The sequence below is a fragment of the Oncorhynchus kisutch genome, linkage group LG3 (assembly GCF_002021735.2).
Source record: "Oncorhynchus kisutch isolate 150728-3 linkage group LG3, Okis_V2, whole genome shotgun sequence".
Lineage (NCBI taxonomy): Eukaryota > Metazoa > Chordata > Actinopteri > Salmoniformes > Salmonidae > Oncorhynchus > Oncorhynchus kisutch.
Genome location: NC_034176.2, coordinates 59340212 through 59358257, shown reverse-complemented (window position 1 = coordinate 59358257; position 18046 = coordinate 59340212). Strand labels below are relative to the sequence as shown.

General features: G+C 44.0%; 1 protein-coding gene across 1 annotated transcript in view; it reads left to right on the top strand.

The window, feature by feature from the left end:
* Positions 1-17932, top strand: part of LOC109886267 (T-cell immunomodulatory protein) — a 120554-nt gene extending 102622 nt beyond the window's left edge. The window contains exons 15-18 of the mRNA XM_020477989.2: positions 8289-8413; positions 11095-11177; positions 12971-13088; positions 16508-17932. Of these exons, the coding sequence (XP_020333578.1) occupies positions 8289-8413; positions 11095-11177; positions 12971-13088; positions 16508-16567 (386 nt within the window). The 3' untranslated portion in view covers positions 16568-17932. The remainder of the gene's footprint in view (positions 1-8288; positions 8414-11094; positions 11178-12970; positions 13089-16507) is intronic.
* The last annotated feature ends 114 nt before the right edge of the window (positions 17933-18046 follow it).

Sequence of the window (18046 nt, the reverse complement as noted above, 5' to 3'; positions counted from 1 at the left end):
CAGACGAGATTGATTACCCTGGACTGTTGATGGCAGGACGGGCTGTGTGTGTCGTGTTCACTGCCTGGGGGAGGACTAGTCCCTCTGGGAGAATACTGGATGAAACGAAGCAGAGGAATCGCAGTCATTTGAAAAATGACGGATGGTGAGTGAATAGTACCACTGGTACAAAACAGGAGTGTCGGTGCGCTCTCTCGATCCACCTATCTCTGTTCCATCCCTCTCTTTTTCTCTCCCGACGGTGCCGGGGCTTTTGGCTGGCTCATTGGAAGGGAGGAGCGGAGGGAGGAGAGGGGAAGGTGGGCTGAGGAAAAAAACAGCTCTACATCGGTAAGGAACTTCGGCAGGCTCTGTTTCAATTAGGCAAATGAGTGGATTTAGGACAACGGAGAATAACACCCCCACACACCGACGCCTACACACACGATCGCTGTACTATGCTGTCGTCAATGTGAGACACACAGATTTGATGCTCTCTGTACCACACTCAGGAGTGATCAAGTCAGGCGAAGCAAGTCACTCTTTTATACAGATGCCCAGGTAACCAAACATACTGCACACAGTACACACACTCTCTCTCTCACACACACACACACACACACACACACACACACACACACACACACACACAGCACTTGTTGGACTGGACCTGTGTCTTGTCAGGTTGAAGTCAGTGGAAGGTGTGGGAGTTAGCAGAGCTAACCAACTGGAGAGAGAGGGAGGATTATTATTGATCAGAGCTTTGTTCTGCCCATGATTCTCTCCTGTGGGTTTCTGCACTCAGGCCAGTAAATTGGTCTCAAATTCAATGCAGGATTACCCCTCCGCCTGTTCAACTCCTCCTGTTTATCTCTCTCTACAAACCAGACAGCACGCTCCCTCTTTCCTTTCACTCACTCTGTATCGTTCTCTCACATATAATATATCTTTCTCTCCATCTCATTCTGTCATTCTTTGTAGTGTGTTAATATTGTCTCTACGTCTCCTCTTCTCCCTGTAGTGTGTTAATATTGTCTCTACGTCTCCTCTTCTCCCTGTAGTGTGTTAATATTGTCTCTACGCCTCCTCTTCTCCCTGTAGTGTGTTAATATTGTCTCTACATCTCGTCTTCTCCCTGTAGTGTGTTAATATTGTCTCTGCGTCTCCTCTTCTCCCTGTAGTGTGTTAATATTGTCTCTACGTCTCCTCTTCTCCCTGTAGTGTGTTAATATTGTCTCTACGTCTCCTCTTCTCCCTGTGGTGTGTTAATATTGTCTCTATGTCTCCTCTTCTCTCTGTAGTGTGTTAATATTGTCTCTACGTCTCCTCTTCTCCCTGTAGTGTGTTAATATTGTCTCTGTCTCCTCTTCTCTCTGTAGTGTGTTAATATTGTCTCTACGTCTCCTCTTCTCCCTGTAGTGTGTTAATATTGTCTCTACGTCTCCTCTTCTCCCTGTAGTGTGTTAATATTGTCTCCACTTCTCTCTGTAGTGTGTTAATATTGTCTCCACTTCTCTCTGTAGTGTTAATATTGTCTCTACGTCTCCTCTTCTCCCTGTAGAGTGTGTTGTGTTCCATCAGTGGTAATGGTCTCAGTCCTAATATCTGCCATGCTCCCCTAATGTATTATATCTGAATGCCTCTCACTGGCTGCTCTGTCGCCACAGTAACCTGTAGTAGAGCACACATCTCAACTGGGAGGGAGGGAGGGAGAGAGGGAGAAAAAAAGCGTGTTGAAGTCACCTTCTATTCTGGCTACCTCTTCTTTCAACACCAGTCTTGCTCTGTCAAACCCAGATCTCAGTGTTGCTTCATTCACCATCCTGTCATTGTGTTTCTGCTGATCAGACACGGCGTGCTGGTGATCTCAACGTACACTGTGTCACCCATGGCGCCGTTGGCTTTAATTCGGTATTTTCCTCCTGCGAGAGCGCCAGTGAAAAGAGAGAGGAGTGGACAGGTGCCTCCACTTATCTTCTCCACTACAGACACACACTTCTCCCCACAAATCAACGTCCCGAATCTGCCGTCTGCGTTGTGGGGGCGCTGAGGGCCCCCTCTCCTCTCCCAGGCTTAGCCGTGGCTCAGTGTGTACCACTTCATTTCTCAAACAGCCTTTATCCCCCAGGCCCTGCCACCGCAACGTCCACAAACCGCCACTATGTGTCCTTTCCGTCCCTCCCATTTCTGTGGAAGTGCCCAATCAGGGGAGAGAGTGGTTTCTATAGCGACAAATGTTGAGAATCTCTCCACAAACAGGTTGCCGAAGATGATCTAGGGCCTTGGGAAGATATGTGAGAGGGTGAGGCTTTGTGTGTCTCACTGTGTGAAACCTAATCAAGATTTGATGTAGCGAGTGTGAGTTCTTTATACGCTGGTGCTAAAAGATTTCTACTGGTCACGATGGTTACTGTTTGAGATGATGTTTCATAAGATCATTTCTTGCGTAATTATGGGTCACTTTTAGAGGTCAAACGATTATGATTTTTCAACGCCGATACTGATTATTGGAGGACCAAAAAAAGCCGATACCGATTAATCTGCCTTTTCTTTTTTTTACAGTGGGGCAAAAAAGTATTTAGTCAGCCACCAATTGTGCAAGTTCTCCCACTTAAAAAGATGAGAGGGATTTTTAAACCTGCGTATTTCGCTAAATATGCAGGTTTAAAAATATATACTTGTGTATTGATTTTAATATTTAGATAAATATGCAGGTTTAAAAATATATACTTGTGTATTGATTTTAATAAAGGCATTGATGTTAATGGTTAGGTACACGTTGGTGCAACGACAGTGCTTTTCCGCGAATGCTCTTGTTAAATCATCACCCGTTTGGCAAAGTAGGCTGTGATTCGATGAGAAATTACCAGGCACCGCATCGATTATATGCAATGCAGGATAAGCTAGATAACTACACATGGTTGATGATATTACTAGTTTATCTAGTGATTATGTTAAGATTGATTGTTTTTTTCTAAGATAAGTTTAATGCTAGCTAGCAACTTACCTTGGCTCCTTGCTGCACTCGCATAACAGGTAGTCAGCCTGCCACTCAGCCTCCACCTCGTGGAGCGCAATGTAATCGGCCATAATCGGTGTCCAAAAATGCAGATTACCGATTGTCATGAAAACTTGAAATCGGACCTAATTAATCGGCCATTCCGATTAACCGGTCGCTGATCTCCATTAGAGTTTGCCTGATGGTGTCTGTTGCAATATAATGATGTTGATGTCCCATTGTTTACCACTCTCCATGTGTTCTATCATTCCTCTGTGACCAGTGAAGGTCAAAAGCCTGCAGCGTGTTTTTGTGTGATATGCGCATGTGTTTTTGCGTGTACAGTGCCTTGCGAAAGTATTCGGCCCCCTTGAACTTTGCGACCGTCTGCCACATTTCAGGCTTCAAACATAAAGATATAAAACTGTATTTTTTTGTGAAGAATCAACAACAAGTGGGACACAATCATGAAGTGGAACGACATTTATTGGATATTTCAAACTTTTTTAACAAATCAAAAACTGAAAAATTGGGCGTGCAAAATTATTCAGCCCCTTTACTTTCAGTGCAGCAAACTCTCTCCAGAAGTGCAGTGAGGATCTCTGAATGTTCCAATGTTGACCTAAATGACTAATGATGATAAATACAATCCACCTGTGTGTAATCAAGTCTCCGTATAAATGCACCTGCACTGTGATAGTCTCAGAGGTCCGTTAAAAGCGCAGAGAGCATCATGAAGAACAAGGAACACACCAGGCAGGTCCGAGATACTGTTGTGAAGAAGTTTAAAGCCGGATTTGGATACAAAAAGATTTCCCAAGCTTTAAACATCCCAAGGAGCACTGTGCAAGCGATAATATTGAAATGGAAGGAGTATCAGACCACTGCAAATCTACCAAGACCTGGCCGTCCCGCTAAACTTTCAGCTCATACAAGGAGAAGACTGATCAGAGATGCAATCAAGAGGCCCATGATCACTCTGGATGAACTGCAGAGATCTACAGCTGAGGTGGGAGACTCTGTCCATAGGACAACAATCAGTCGTACATTGCACAAATCTGGCCTTTATGGAAGAGTGGCAAGAAGAAAGCCATTTCTTAAAGATATCCATAAAAAGTGTTGTTTAAAGTTTGCCACAAGCCACCTGGGAGACACACCAAACATGTGGAAGAAGGTGCTCTGGTCAGGTGAAACCAAAATTGAACTTTTTGGCAACAATGCAAAACCTTATGTTTGGAGTAAAAGCAACACAGCTCATCACCCTGAACACACCATCACCACTGTCAAACATGGTGGTGGCAGCATCATGGTTTGGGCCTGCTTTTCTTCAGCAGGGACAGGGAAGATGGTTAAAATTGATGGGAAGATGGATGGAGCCAAATACAGGACCATTCTGGAAGAAAACCTGATGGAGTCTGCAAAAGACCTGAGACTGGGACGGAGATTTGTCTTCCAACAAGACAATGATCCAAAACATAACGCAAAATCTACAATGGAATGGTTCAAAAATAAACATATCCAGGTGTTAGAATGGCCAAGTCAAAGTCCAGACCTGAATCCAATCGAGAATCTGTGGAAAGAACTGAAAACTGCTGTTCACAAATGCTCTCCATCCAACCTCACTGAGCTCGAGCTGTTTTGCAAGGAGGAATGGGAAAAAAATTCAGTCTCTCGATGTGCAAAACTGATAGAGACATACCCCAAGCGACTTACAGCTGTAATCGCAGCAAAAGGTGGCGCTACAAAGTATTAACTTAAGGGGGCTGAATAATTTTGCACGCCCAATTTTTCCATTTTTGATTTGTTAAAAAAGTTTGAAATATCCAATAAATGTCGTTCCACTTCATGATTGTGTCCCACTTGTTGTTGATTCTTCACAAAAAAATACAGTTTTATATCTTTGTTTGAAGCCTGAAATGTGGCAAAAGGTCGCAAAGTTCAAGGGGGCCGAATACTTTCGCAAGGCACTGTACGTGTAGGACGGTTGCCCATGGAGGCCCGCGTAGCTCGTCTCTTCTACCGCTGGTGTCTCTGAGGGAGTGGAGGGACTAAAGTGGCTTGAATACGACTGTGCTGGAGTCACACTCTGTGACATAATTCAGGAGCTGAGGCATCTCATCATCTCTCTACTCACTGAGCGAGAGTCCTGCTCTAAATAATGCACTGTACGTTAACAGGTGTGCCTCAGAGCCATACCTCCACCACTGTAGCCCAGCCCTGCATCAGCGGCTCAACAGTGTGTTTCAACTCTCAGCCTCGCACACCTGTCTTCTCTCCTCTACCATTGGGCTTCAGTGCCTCTCTTCTGTCTCGGAGACTCGGTGAGGAACATTGCAAGTTGTCATTGTTCGTGTGTATGTCATTTTTGAGGGTTAGGTAGATATCCTCTCGTAGGAGTGCTCCCTGACTCACCAGAGCAGCATTGGAAGTGAGTGGCTGGGCAGGAGACTGCAGAGTAGCTTTTCCGTCCCTTATGTTGTGAAGCTGGCAAAGTTCCTCACCTCTTCCTCTCCACTAGATATCCACTCTCCATCTCTCTCTGTGACACAGGAGAGCAAGCACTGCAAGCTGTATGTTCTGAGTCAGGCTTTTGATGCTGGGGGGGGGGGGGGGTCGTCTATTTGGCTCACAATCTGTGTGTGTTGTGTGTGCGCACATTGTACTCGCCCATGTTTCTGAATGAACTTTTGGAGCTGAGGAGTCCTGACTCGTTGGGTGTGATGATGTGTTCTGCTCTGTTTCCCACACAGATAAAACCTGTAGGCTCTAGAGTGTTTGGGTGTTTTTATTTGTATTCATTTCACCTTTATTTAACCAGGTAGGCTAGTTGAGAACAAGCTCCCATTTGCAACTGCGACCTGGCCAAGATAAAGCAAAGCAGTGTGACACAGACAACAACACAGAGTACTTTTCAACATGCTTGAGACTCCTCACACCCAGATTGGAGAGAGCCTGAGAAGTGAATTTGATAAGCTGTGGAAGCGTAAGGTTCCTTGAGCCTGCTCTTTGGGAGCTGTTTGGCTGGCTGACCGCTCTGAATCTGTTTTGCAGCCGGGGGGGTGGGGGGTGGCTGTCAGTCATGTGCTGCAGGCTGGAGCGCTCCGCCAAGGTCTGTCTGTGTGCTCCACGGCCGCGCTGCAGGGAGATAGGACTCCAGGCTGTAGCCCGCAGCAACTAGCCAGAACCCCAGCCACAAGCCTTCATCCAGCCAGCACAACCAGCACCCCCCCTCCCATTTCAGTGCATGGCCTCTCTCCAACCAAGCTCCCCACCTGCAGAGTGGCAGTCCCTAAGCCAGCTTTCTCTCTGAGTGACACATCCTCCAGCCAGCGTCCCCAGCAGCACTGTGACATTTCCCCCCTAATTTCTCCATTCGCAACATGACACATCCTTTAGTTAACAACAGCCTGTCACTAGGGTAGATGGTTAACCCCAAAATGTCTGTCGTCTACCATCCTCTCCTCCAGACCTAACACATACTTCCTAAGAGATTGTGGTTACTTAAGCTGGGCGTGCACTAGACAATTTTGGCCCCGATTTTAGGGTTAGGGTACATTTTTTAGATCGGTGATCATCAGCAATAGCCAATGAGAGCTCGCCAGAGAAGAAGACAGTGTGTGTACTCTCCTGCAGGAGCCATGACTACTACTAGCCTACTTGTCTTTAGCCAAAGTGTCAAATCATTACAGCTCTGAGGTTAAAAAGCAATGTTACTCAATTAAAAATGTATTGGCTCAATATTTCAACACTGTATGGCAAGCGGGAATCTCTGAGTGAAAACATTTATGCGGCTGCTTTGAGCCACAGCTCGTTCTTGCCAAGTTAACAATCTAATCACATCAAGTGAAGAATCGTCTGCTGTGTGACCCCGTCTGTGCCACATTGTTTAGTATTCTCACCACTACGTTGGCAAGACGACAACAAAAACTTCAGGAAAGGCGGTTGTTTAAGGTGAGGATTTTGAAAGTCGTGTGGTGTTCGCCCGGCATTAGTCTGAACTTGAATGGAGAAACGAGAGCGAGAGATGTGCATGTGTGTTTCTTAGTTTCACAATGATTACCTTGACTAAACAGAGATGACCTTCCTGAGCTTGCTCTGGAATTCAGTTAGATGGAGAAGCTGCAGTGTGTGTGTTTGAGACGCAGCTCATACAACAGTTCACATGGGGACAAGTGAGAGCTCACACGCTTTCTACAGACTATTGTGTGCATGTGTGTGTCTGAACCTTTGGTCCTATACCTGACAGTATAGAGAAAGACCCTTTGGTTCGGGTCATGGTAGCCCAGTGAGAACAGGGTCTCCCAAACTCAGTCCTGCCCCCCCCCCTGTCTTCTCATTAGTGAACAATGCCAAAACTGCAATGCATTCCTCAGCTCTACTGCCAGAAAGTAGAGTCAGGACAGTTGCCCAGACTTCAAAATCCATCTGAATCTACATGGATGAAGTCATTAGCTTTCCTTTGTCCTTTCTCCAGTGCGTTAACACCTCTAAACTGCTTTCACAGAGCAATTTTATTTTATTTTTAACAGCGTGATTAACCCGTCTCTCCCCACTGAGTGACTTTTCTGTTGTTTTCTGTTGAATTGTACATGTAAGGAAGGGTCTTGGATGCCCCCCAGGTCAGAACATAATGAAACTGCACCTCGTTCCCCACCACACATGCATAACACAGAGTCACTAGTGAGTGTTCAGAGAGGACTAAATTGATTGCACACATGACATATACACTGAGTGTTCAAAACATTAGGAGCACCTTCCTAATATTGAGTCAACAGTACCAGTACAGTACCAGTACAGTACCAGTCAAAATGCAAGCCTAGATCTACTGCTCAATGTAGAGAATAGTCAAAGAAAATGAGTGAGTGAATGAGTAGGTGTGTCCAAACATTTGACTGGTACTGTATATGTGTAGATAATAGCCAGGCAGAACACTCTGTTTTCTTTTATGTGGACTGAATATCCTACTATAATCAGTCATTGAAGCTTTTCCTTGCTGCACATTGTAAATGTAAAAACATGCTTCCATCTGAGTGTAGGTCCAGACCAGCCATGCAGTCCATCCACATTTATCCTGATTTGTTGCCAGGGTGCTCTCTCTGATTACCATAAAGCGGGTGATTTACGTCGGCTGCGCTTGGCAGGGCCTGAGCGTGAGCCAGTGGCGAGGACACGGTGTTGTAGGGGGTGGTAGATGCCTCTGGACTGGGCGATGGTAGGAATAGGGATGGTCTGATTTGTGTCTTTTATGAGGCTTGTTTATGGGTCTGAATGGTTCTCATGGCTCCTTTTTTGTTTTTTCCCCTCCATGCAGCCGGCCAGCTGAGCCAGTCGGCCCACCTCTCCCTGCAGTTGCCTTACACCGTTCTGGGCCTGGGGCGCAGCGCCAACTTCCTGGACCACCTGTACGTGGGTATCCCCCGGCCCCTCGGGGACAAGGTACAGTATGGTGCGCTGCAGCACAGGGGGAGCGGAGAGGAGGGACATGCCAGACAAAGCACAGACAGGACAGGATGCAGTAGGTCTAATTCCTACGGCATAAAACTGATACTGTTTCTAGTCACTGTAACCATGTGGAGAACACGCCCAGAGCCACTGATACTGACAATAACTCTACTGCAGGTTGATGTAAGTGTTGTAAACGTTTCTTCCTGTTGCAATATGATAAGTAGATGATCTATTATGCAGTAAATAATTCATTATCTTCTTCGTTTCACCCACTTTTGTGCTACCTCAAACATTGGCATGTGGTTTGGGTTGGTGGGGAGCCGACAGCCTTCTGTCTCTCGTGCCGTTTGAAATGCTGTTTGTTGGTTCCTCGATAGATCCCCCTGCGCGGCTCCGTTGAATTTGAGACGCTGGCTCCCGTTCCTCACCTGTCAAAGAATAGAACAGAGGTCTTCATCATAGCGGATTTGCATTGCAAATTTCTGCCCATACCTCACTACCTTGGGAGCGAAGCTCGTACAGAGTAAAGCATCTGAAGTAACGCAACGTGCTTTTTTCTCGCTCGCACCCTTTGAGTTATGCAAGAAAAATGTTCCACTAAGGTTCACATTTCCCCACACACCAGTTAATAAAATCTTTATAATGCTTTGTATTATGCTAACCACTTTTTACATTCAGAGGGTATACGAAAACGGTGTCTTCAGTGCTACATACACGGAGTATAAAAAACATTAAGGACACCTGCTCTTTCCATGACATAGACTGACCAGGTGAACCCAGGTTAAATCTATGATCCTTTATTGATGTCACTTCTTAAATCCATTTCAATCAAGGTAGATGAAGGGTTAAATAAGGATTTTTAAGCCTTGATAAACTTGAGATGTGGATTGTGTATCTGTGCCATTCAGAGGGTGAAAGGGCAAGACAAAAAATGTAAATGCCTTTGAACGGGGTATGGTAGTAGGTGCCAGGTACACCAGGTTTGTCTCAAGAACTGCAACGCTGCTGGGTTTTTCATGCTCAACCGTTTCCTGTGTGTATCAAGAATTGTCCACACCCCAAAGGACATCCAGCCAACTTGACACAACTGTGGGGAGCATTGGAGTCAACATGCATCCCTGTGGAAAGCTGTGGAATGCTGTGGAATGGGGGGAGTGTGCACAACACAATATTAGGAACGTGTTAGGAAAGTGTTCCTAAAATGTTTACACTCAGTGTACACATTTAATGAACAGCTGTGTCTATCTGGCTGTCTCTGTGAGTTTGGGGAGGATAGTTCCTATCTGTCTCTCTCAGGTCTATCTCCAACCCTCTCTCACAGGGGAAAACATTCAGGAGGCCTGTGAGGGTTTGGGAGAGATAAAGAGAAGAAGGAGAGAAGGAGAGGGGGAGAGGAGGGAGAGAGGAAGGGAGTGTGTTCTACTTCTACTCTCCTCCTGCACACTCGTCTCAATCCCATGAGGATCCTTTCCTCTGCTCACAAGGTTTTTCAAGATTCCCGCTCTGCTATCGCCTCCCCAAAAACCCCACTTCACTCCCAACTTCAGACCCAGCGCTCTCCTTTGAAACACTCTCTGAAAACTCAGAAACGCTTTCCTCCTCTTAAACACAGACGTCTTCTCTTAGCCAAAGCGCCAGAAGCGCAGCCTGTCACTGTCTCTCACTGCCGTTCTGCATAAACCACAATGCATTGAAGAGGAAAATGTCAGCGTTAGCTTAGTAGGTTAAGCACTGCAACTTCTAATGAACTAGCACACTGTTCACAATGCACTGACACGATAAGGTGACTAATTCAGTTCATCATTATTCTCCTTAACCTATTTTACCTCAAACACTAGCAATTAGTGAATCAAAATCCCTGAATCTGCAGCTCTGATTCGCTTAGAGTCTTTGCCTTACATCGTATTTGCATCTCTGAGCTATGTAGGTATGTCATTCACTTTAATTGACATTTCTCAGTGTCAGGAAGGAGTCATATGCATGGCTTCCAAACGCACACAACCCTCGGCATTGTAACAATACTCCAGCTAATGGGACTGTAGGAAGTAGGCTGACACACCAGGGGGATACTTCAGCAGACATCAGTTATTTAATTGACTAGACTGTCTGTCTTAAATGCATGCCTTTAAATAGCTCGGGTATAGGTAGCTGAAAACCCTGGGCTCTCATTAGGGTGGCTCAGTCAACGAGGATGCAAAGTATGCCGTCACACACTGCATGTGCGTCGGCATGCATCTGCGCGTGTGAGCGAGCAAGTGTGTTTCCCTTATCCCTTATTGTTGTCAAATGATAGATGTGTTGTCGGAAATGAGTCTCTCTTCTCTAGAGGACAGTGTGAGAAAGGTGAATTTAATGTTTGCTGGTGATTTGCCATCCACTAACAACTTGAAGAGGGGTATTTACCTTTGTAATTGATACAGAAACGTGTTTTGAAAAGCTTTTGAGCTTGAACTTCTAAAAATAAAGTTCCTTAAACTCTGAACTAGAGCGCAAATTGTAGTGCAGTACTGTACAGGAAATGACTCGGGCCCTACATCGTATGTGCACTGAGGAGTGTGATATATTGCCTGCATTGTGTTACCTTTGAACTAGAGTTGTTCCATTATTGCCTTCCCCTTCATTCTGCCTCCCTGAGGCTCTAATAACATTGGTTCTCTGTTTCTGCCTTGCAGGATGTGAGGAAGCAGGAGTGGACAGCCATCATCCCCAACTCGCAGCTCATAGTCATTCCATACCCACACAACGAGCCCCGCAGGTACACATATACACACACACATAAATCTGTACATGGACGCCCACAAACATGCTCAGGCCATGTTTCAATGTTTTTCTGTTTCATTCACATGTAGTCCTACCCCCTTGAGTGCCAGCAGATGGCAGAACCCCCTTTTCCGTATGGCCAGCTAAAACATTATTTCACCAACACATGGAACACACACACTCTGACAAATGCTTGCACTTGCATATACAGTGCCTTCGGAAACGATTCAGACCCTTTGACTTATTCTAAAATTGATTAAGAAAAAACTATTCCCTTAATCTACACATAATACCCCATAATGACAATGCGAAAACAGATTTTTAGAAATGTTTGCAAATGTATTAAAAATAAAAAACAGCAATGCCTTATTTCCATAAGTATTCAGACCCTTTCCTATGAGATTCAAAATTGAGCTCAGGTGCATCCTGTTTCCATTGATCATCCTTGTTTCTATAATGATGTTTCTATAACTTGATTGGAGTCAACCTGCGTTTAAAATCAATTGATTGGACATGATTTGGAAAGGCATACACCTTTCTAGATAATGTCCGACAGTTGACAGTGCATGTCAGAGCAAAAACCAAGGCATGAGGTCGAAAGAATTGTCCGTAGAGCTCCGAGACAGGATTGTGTTGAGGCACAGATCTGGGGAAGGGTACCAAAACTTTCAGTTGCCCAGCCAGAGCCCAGACTTGAACCCGATCAAACATCTCTGGAGAGACCTGGAAATAGATGTGCAGCAACGCTCCCCATCTAACCTGACAGAGTTTGAGAAGATCAGAGAGAAACTCCTGAAATACAGGCGTGCCAAGCTTGTAATGTCACAGTCAAGAAGACTTGAGGCTGTAATCGCTGCCAAAGGTGCTTCAACAAAGTACTGTGTAAAGGGTCTGAATACTTAGGTAAATGTTATATTTCAGTTTATTTTTTCTCAAACATTTGCAAAAACCTGTTTTGCTTTGTCATTATGGGGTATTGTGTGTAGATAAAAAAATATTTCATCCATTTTAAAATAAGGCTGTAAGGTAACAAAGTGTGGAAAAAGTCAAGGGGTCTGAATACTTTCTGAATGCACTGTATATACCTACTACACTGACTTATTACTCATAAAAACACACCCACATTATGTAGACGCATACATCATGTAGTGTTCATACATTACATTGACTGCTCAGTGTATATCTGTGTGAAGGTGTCTTCAGTCTCATTATGCCTATGGGCATAGGTTCACGCAACATATGGCCACCATTGCCATTGGTGGTTTTTGTTTTCACCACTAATATGTAATGTGTTTATTAGTTCTGATAGAATGTCTTAATGAAGTTATTTTGATAAAAATTTGAGCAGATGTATTGTTCTTAAGCCATTTATTGTAGTATAATATCGTATCTCCACAATCTGGGTCTGTTCTTGTTTTTAGTCAAACCATTCAAACGAACTCTCTGTTCTCTTCGATAGTCACAAAAATATGTGGATCGAAAGACAGGAAATGCGCTTGTCATTTTTTGTTTTTTGATCTTTTTCATTTAAATGGTTCGTCTCTGACAGTGATGTAGAGTTTCTCGATTCATTTTGACCTAATATGTCATAAAGTCATATTTTGTGATTACAGAAACCTTGTCAAATAACATCTCTGATCAAGCAAAATATGCTAAATGTCCTTAATATAGCACGTTGATTCTTACCTTCTGATAGGGTTGGGAAAAGACGAGACACCTTTTTGTAGGAGTTTTATGTTGTTTAGTAGTTGATACGCTTTTCCTTTCTCCTACCTGTTCCCTCTTTAGTTGGAGTGCGAAGTTGTATCTGACCCCCAGTAACATAGTCCTACTGACTGCCATCGCGCTGATCGGCGTGTGTGTTTTCATCCTGGTCATCATTGGCATCCTCCACTGGCAGGAGAAGGTAAGAACAGAATGACACAAATAACATCTTGCACCGTTTATCATCGTCATTACCATCATTACTGTTTTAATCGACAATAATGAGCACCATCAACCTCATCTCTACTCCTTCATTTTTAGTTGTACTGTCTTGTCATTTTTCCTCTTCTCCCTTGCATTCCTCCTCACTATCCTCTCCTCCTCCTCCTCCTCTTAATAGTCTGAGCCAAAGCCGGTTATGTTCTGGTCAGAGCAGTGTGTGTCCTCTCTGATCCTCCCCACCATTGCCAGGCTATAGTATCTGGTGGGGGTCTTCTCTTCTCCTGGCCCTGTGGTGCCGCTGGGGAGCTCTGGTGCTGGTCCAGAGAGCAGGAGACCCGCTGTGGGCAAAGGGTTCACTCAGAGAGGAACAGATGGGTCAGAACCAGCAGATGGGCCCTGTCCTCTAACCTCCCACAGAGATCCAGCACGGCTGTTAGAGGGCCATAACCACTGAGGACGCTCGGCTGTAATTGCTTTGTTCTGCCCCTTCAGCATATCAAATCTTTTGTTCATTATCCCTGTAAATATGTCCTCCAGGGAGTGTGTGTGTGTGGTGGTTGTCTTGTTACATTCCTGTGGGTGTTTGTGAATTTTACATTGAGTGTTTAGGTAATCATGTATGGTTTGAATTTTGCAAACTTGTGAGAATTTGCATGTGTTTGCATGCAACTATTGCCGACATGCGTGTGTGGTCTGTGTCCAGCCTGCCATGCAAACACTCTGAGCAATTCATCCCCATCCCAGTGCAGCCGTGGCTGGTCTGTTTCTCCACCAAGCGAGGCCGGGCGATGTTGGCGTCTTCTCAAAGCCATCTGCTGTGGGTGCCTGATTATGCACGCAGGAAGCCATAATTGCTCTCTGCTTAGGGAACTGTTCCGGGAACACTAGCTTCATTGGAGTTGACACTGCATTAAAATAACATGTTTGACTCTATATCTGAGGAACTGAGCCCAGCAATTATATTTCATCAGAAAGAGAGGTAGAGACATGTCTCATTGTCCGTCACTGATTAGAGGTTGATTAAATGATAATGTTCGTGATGGCCAAGGTAATGGAAGCTCAGGTAATAGCTAGCTGTTCATTTGTTTAGGTGATTACTGGGCCAATGTACTCCACTTCAGTTCAGAGCCCCCTTCCCTTTCAGAGATAGGAAACGCAAACATAAAGTGTCTTAATAGGGTGTTGGGCCACAACAAGCCAGAACAGCTTCAATGCACCTTGGCATAGATTCTGGAACTCTTATTGGAGGGATGCGACACCATTCTTCCACGAGAAATTCCATGATTTGGTGTTTTGTTGATGGTGGTGGAAAACGCGGTCTCAGGCGCCGCTCCATAGTCTCCCATAAGTGTTCAATTGGGTTGAGATCTGGTGACTGAGACGGCCATGGCATATGGTTTACATTTTCTTCATGCTCATCAAACCATTCAGTGACTACTTGTGCCCTGTGGATGGGGGCATTGTCATCCTATGGGGGCATAGCCATGGTAGCCAAAATAATGGCCTGCCAAGCATTTTTATACTCTTTTTATTTTTATTATTTTTTATTATTTTTTTATACATTAACTCAGGAACCACACCTGTGTGGAAGCACCTGCTTTTAGTATAGTTTGTATCCCTTATTTAATCAAGTGTTTATGTTATTTTGGCAGTTACTTATATATCTGCTTCATGTTATTATTGTTGCAGCTGATGAGTCACATCTTTTGAATCTGCAGCCTGTTTTTGTGTCAGTATGACGTCTCAGTTCTTGTGAGGTTGTGTGTTTGTTCATGTTGCACTGGGATAGCCGACATCTCTGGTGTTGTGGGTCTTTTTGAGCGAGGGTACTGCCTTTGTTTGCTTTTAATGGGGGGGGGGGGGTGTTTGTTACCCATTGTCATCTTTTTGTCTAGTCCGGTGTGTCATCTGCATTGTGAGTGTCACTGCCTTGCAGTCATATCTGAGCCTGGCTGCTGTGCGCTCCTGTTCTATCTGACTCACTCTGCCCAGCACAATAACACACCATAATTGAAGGAGCTCTCTTAGATAAGAGAGTCTAACCTTTCACGCAGGGGAAAATAGCATTTGGAAAAAAGCTCCACATCTCCATAAGTCTTTCCATTTCCATTGTGGTGTGGAGTTGACCAGGTCACGGTGCGATGGGTGATTGACTTTTGATATTTACACTGACCCCTGCTATTTGTTCCACAAATCTCAATGGTCAAATAGGAATCAGAGGCTGGTTTGAGACATAGTACCTCCTGCAACAGCCGAGACCGGCTCAGGAAGTTTGTTAGAACACTGTTAAATATAAGAAAGCCAAACATTTTTTTTTATAAAAATGCCTTCTCTGTTTCAGCCTAGCTGTAAATCTGAGAGGTATTTTGGATTCTATTTATTTGTCAGGTAACTTTGGTTTCACGCCTGAGGAATCGATCGTTGTCTGTTTGGGCTATTTGAATTTTGCGTGGGTTTAAACAGAATACAGGGCTTTTCAGAGCGATGAAGGCTGCATAATGCCTCCACATTGCATAATGCATACAATGTGACAAAGGTCTTATCCCATTTTGTCCTGCATTTTATGCTAGTTCAAGGCCCCACAGCCTTAGCACAGAGTATGGATAGGTTAGCGCATTCAGTAGACCATTCAAATAGGTCAAGTTATCGCGTTACCGAACCTCACGTTCAATCTGAACAAGATTGTATACTTGAGCACTCAATCAGTAGGTTTCAGACCATTCAATACATGACACATCGCACATGGAATAACGACACAATTATATCCCCTGAACACTCAATTATTTCATGTTCATACACCACAATGAACTTGGCAATATTGACAGGATTACAAGCCAGTTCACTGAATGAGACCTAAGGAGATATTACACTATGTCCATGTACTGTGTACACGCCATAAAAACAAGTGGAAGTAACTGAACACTCAGTCCTAAAGACTGTCTGCTCCCTTAAGTCCTGAACAACACAGATACGGCCGACAGACTCTGCTTAGATGTTGGTGTACTCCATCAGGACTGTCTGTCGTATGGGGAGTAGTTCCAGAACAAATCTGTCAGCTTCGTCTCCACTGCATTTTGACGGTTCCCTTTTTTTCATCATACGTGCCTTTTATGTGCTGCCTGTCGTCAAGGGAACGCTAAAAATAAACGTGAATTATCCTCATTCACCCACAGAGGGTACGTAATTGTACATTGAAGCGATACCACATTAACACTTGTAATAATGATTTCCTGCCTCAGATAGATTGTACCCCTGACCACTCAGTAGGTCTGCTAGTTTCATTATTATTCTATAATGGTTTCAGCCCCACCACTCTCTCACCATCGCTGACTGTTAGACTCTGCTTGTCTGCGTTTGTCTGACTCGTGACCCCTGACCATTGCCCTGTGTGTGTTTCAGAAAGCGGACGACCGGGAGAAGAGACAGGAAGCACACCGGTTCCATTTTGATGCTATGTGAAGGAGCACAGGAAGAGATGGACCATGGGAAACAGTCATGCCTGCTTTCTGTTTTATTTAAGTTTGCTGGCCGATGGAATTGTTTATTTATTTAATCCCATCAGCCTCTTGAGGATGAGCCATTTAAGTGTTTAAATATCCATTAAAGATGATCAAATGTAAAAGAGACAGACAGGTTACTTCTCGCATACTTGCACAGATTTGGTTGGAATTTGAACGTGTTCTTTTTTAAATTCACATTCCCTCATACATTTCAACGGCCAAAATGATGGCTGAACCCAAATCTAAACAGGACTACTGAGTGAAAGTACACGGAGTGAAATCCCAGTTGACTTTTTAGTCAATGTTTTGGCTTAGCTCCTTATGTGTGGATGTCAAATCGGCACTAACAGTTTACGTGGTGAATTTGCAATGTTCAAATGTTCAATCCAAGTCATCCTGATCTGCAAAACACTGATTTATTTGTTTTGGGGGAAGCATTGCTATTGTACTGCTACTTGAATTATTATGCATGTCCAGTCATCCATTGTCTTCCTGTATTGCCTTCTGTATGTCAATCTGTAAAAGTTATTGTTTTCTATGGACTGCTATAGTGGAATCTTACACATGGAGTCCACTGACCCAAACAGGGTATTTACACTGGATGCATCCATTGTGCTCTACTGTATATCATGCGCATAGTACATGGTCCATAATGAGGGTTAATGTATGTGTCAAGTTTATTATGCACTTTTCCCCTCCCTTTTCTCAAATTCCCCTCCAAATACCTGACACAATGTCCTATCCTTGTTTGACAGCTCCCCCTTTCCACTGCCTCTTACTCACAGTGGTATTGGAATGGCCTGTACTACTGACCCCTCTGGTTTGGTCATGTCCTTTTTAGTCTTTCTCACTCTTAATAATCTTGTTTGTCTCACATGATAAACATGGTGTGTCTTTAGACTGCCAAACATTGTGTTCATTAAACATGTCAACTAAACTGTGGCGTTAAATTGAAGAATGGTCCACATAACACTTAAACTACTTTTACTTACAAGGGGAAATAGGTTTGTTATTTAACCAACAAAGTGCAATCATCAATATTATCATCAATGTCTAAGCGTCTAATATTTAAAAAATGTATTTCATTTTGAATTAACGTGGGGCACTGTTTTCAGGTGGTACTGGTCTAACATCCAAATATTTATTTTGCTATCTCATGCCTGTGGTTTGAACTTTTTTTTAAACTAATGATTAATAGTGATGTCTAATAGATTTTATTTTTGTGTTTTGTGTGTGGATTCTGCGTGTAATCGGGAAATATGATCATTGCTTTTGAATGTTTATGGGATGATGGGTTGAAAATTAAAGTGTTTATCATGCTTAATTCATGGTGGTTCTCACTTGTTTTGAATTCATTTACATGTATTTCCGTCTCACTATTGCCTTCCCATTTCATAGACTGGCATGTCCATCCGAAAAAGTCAATTCTCCTAGTGAG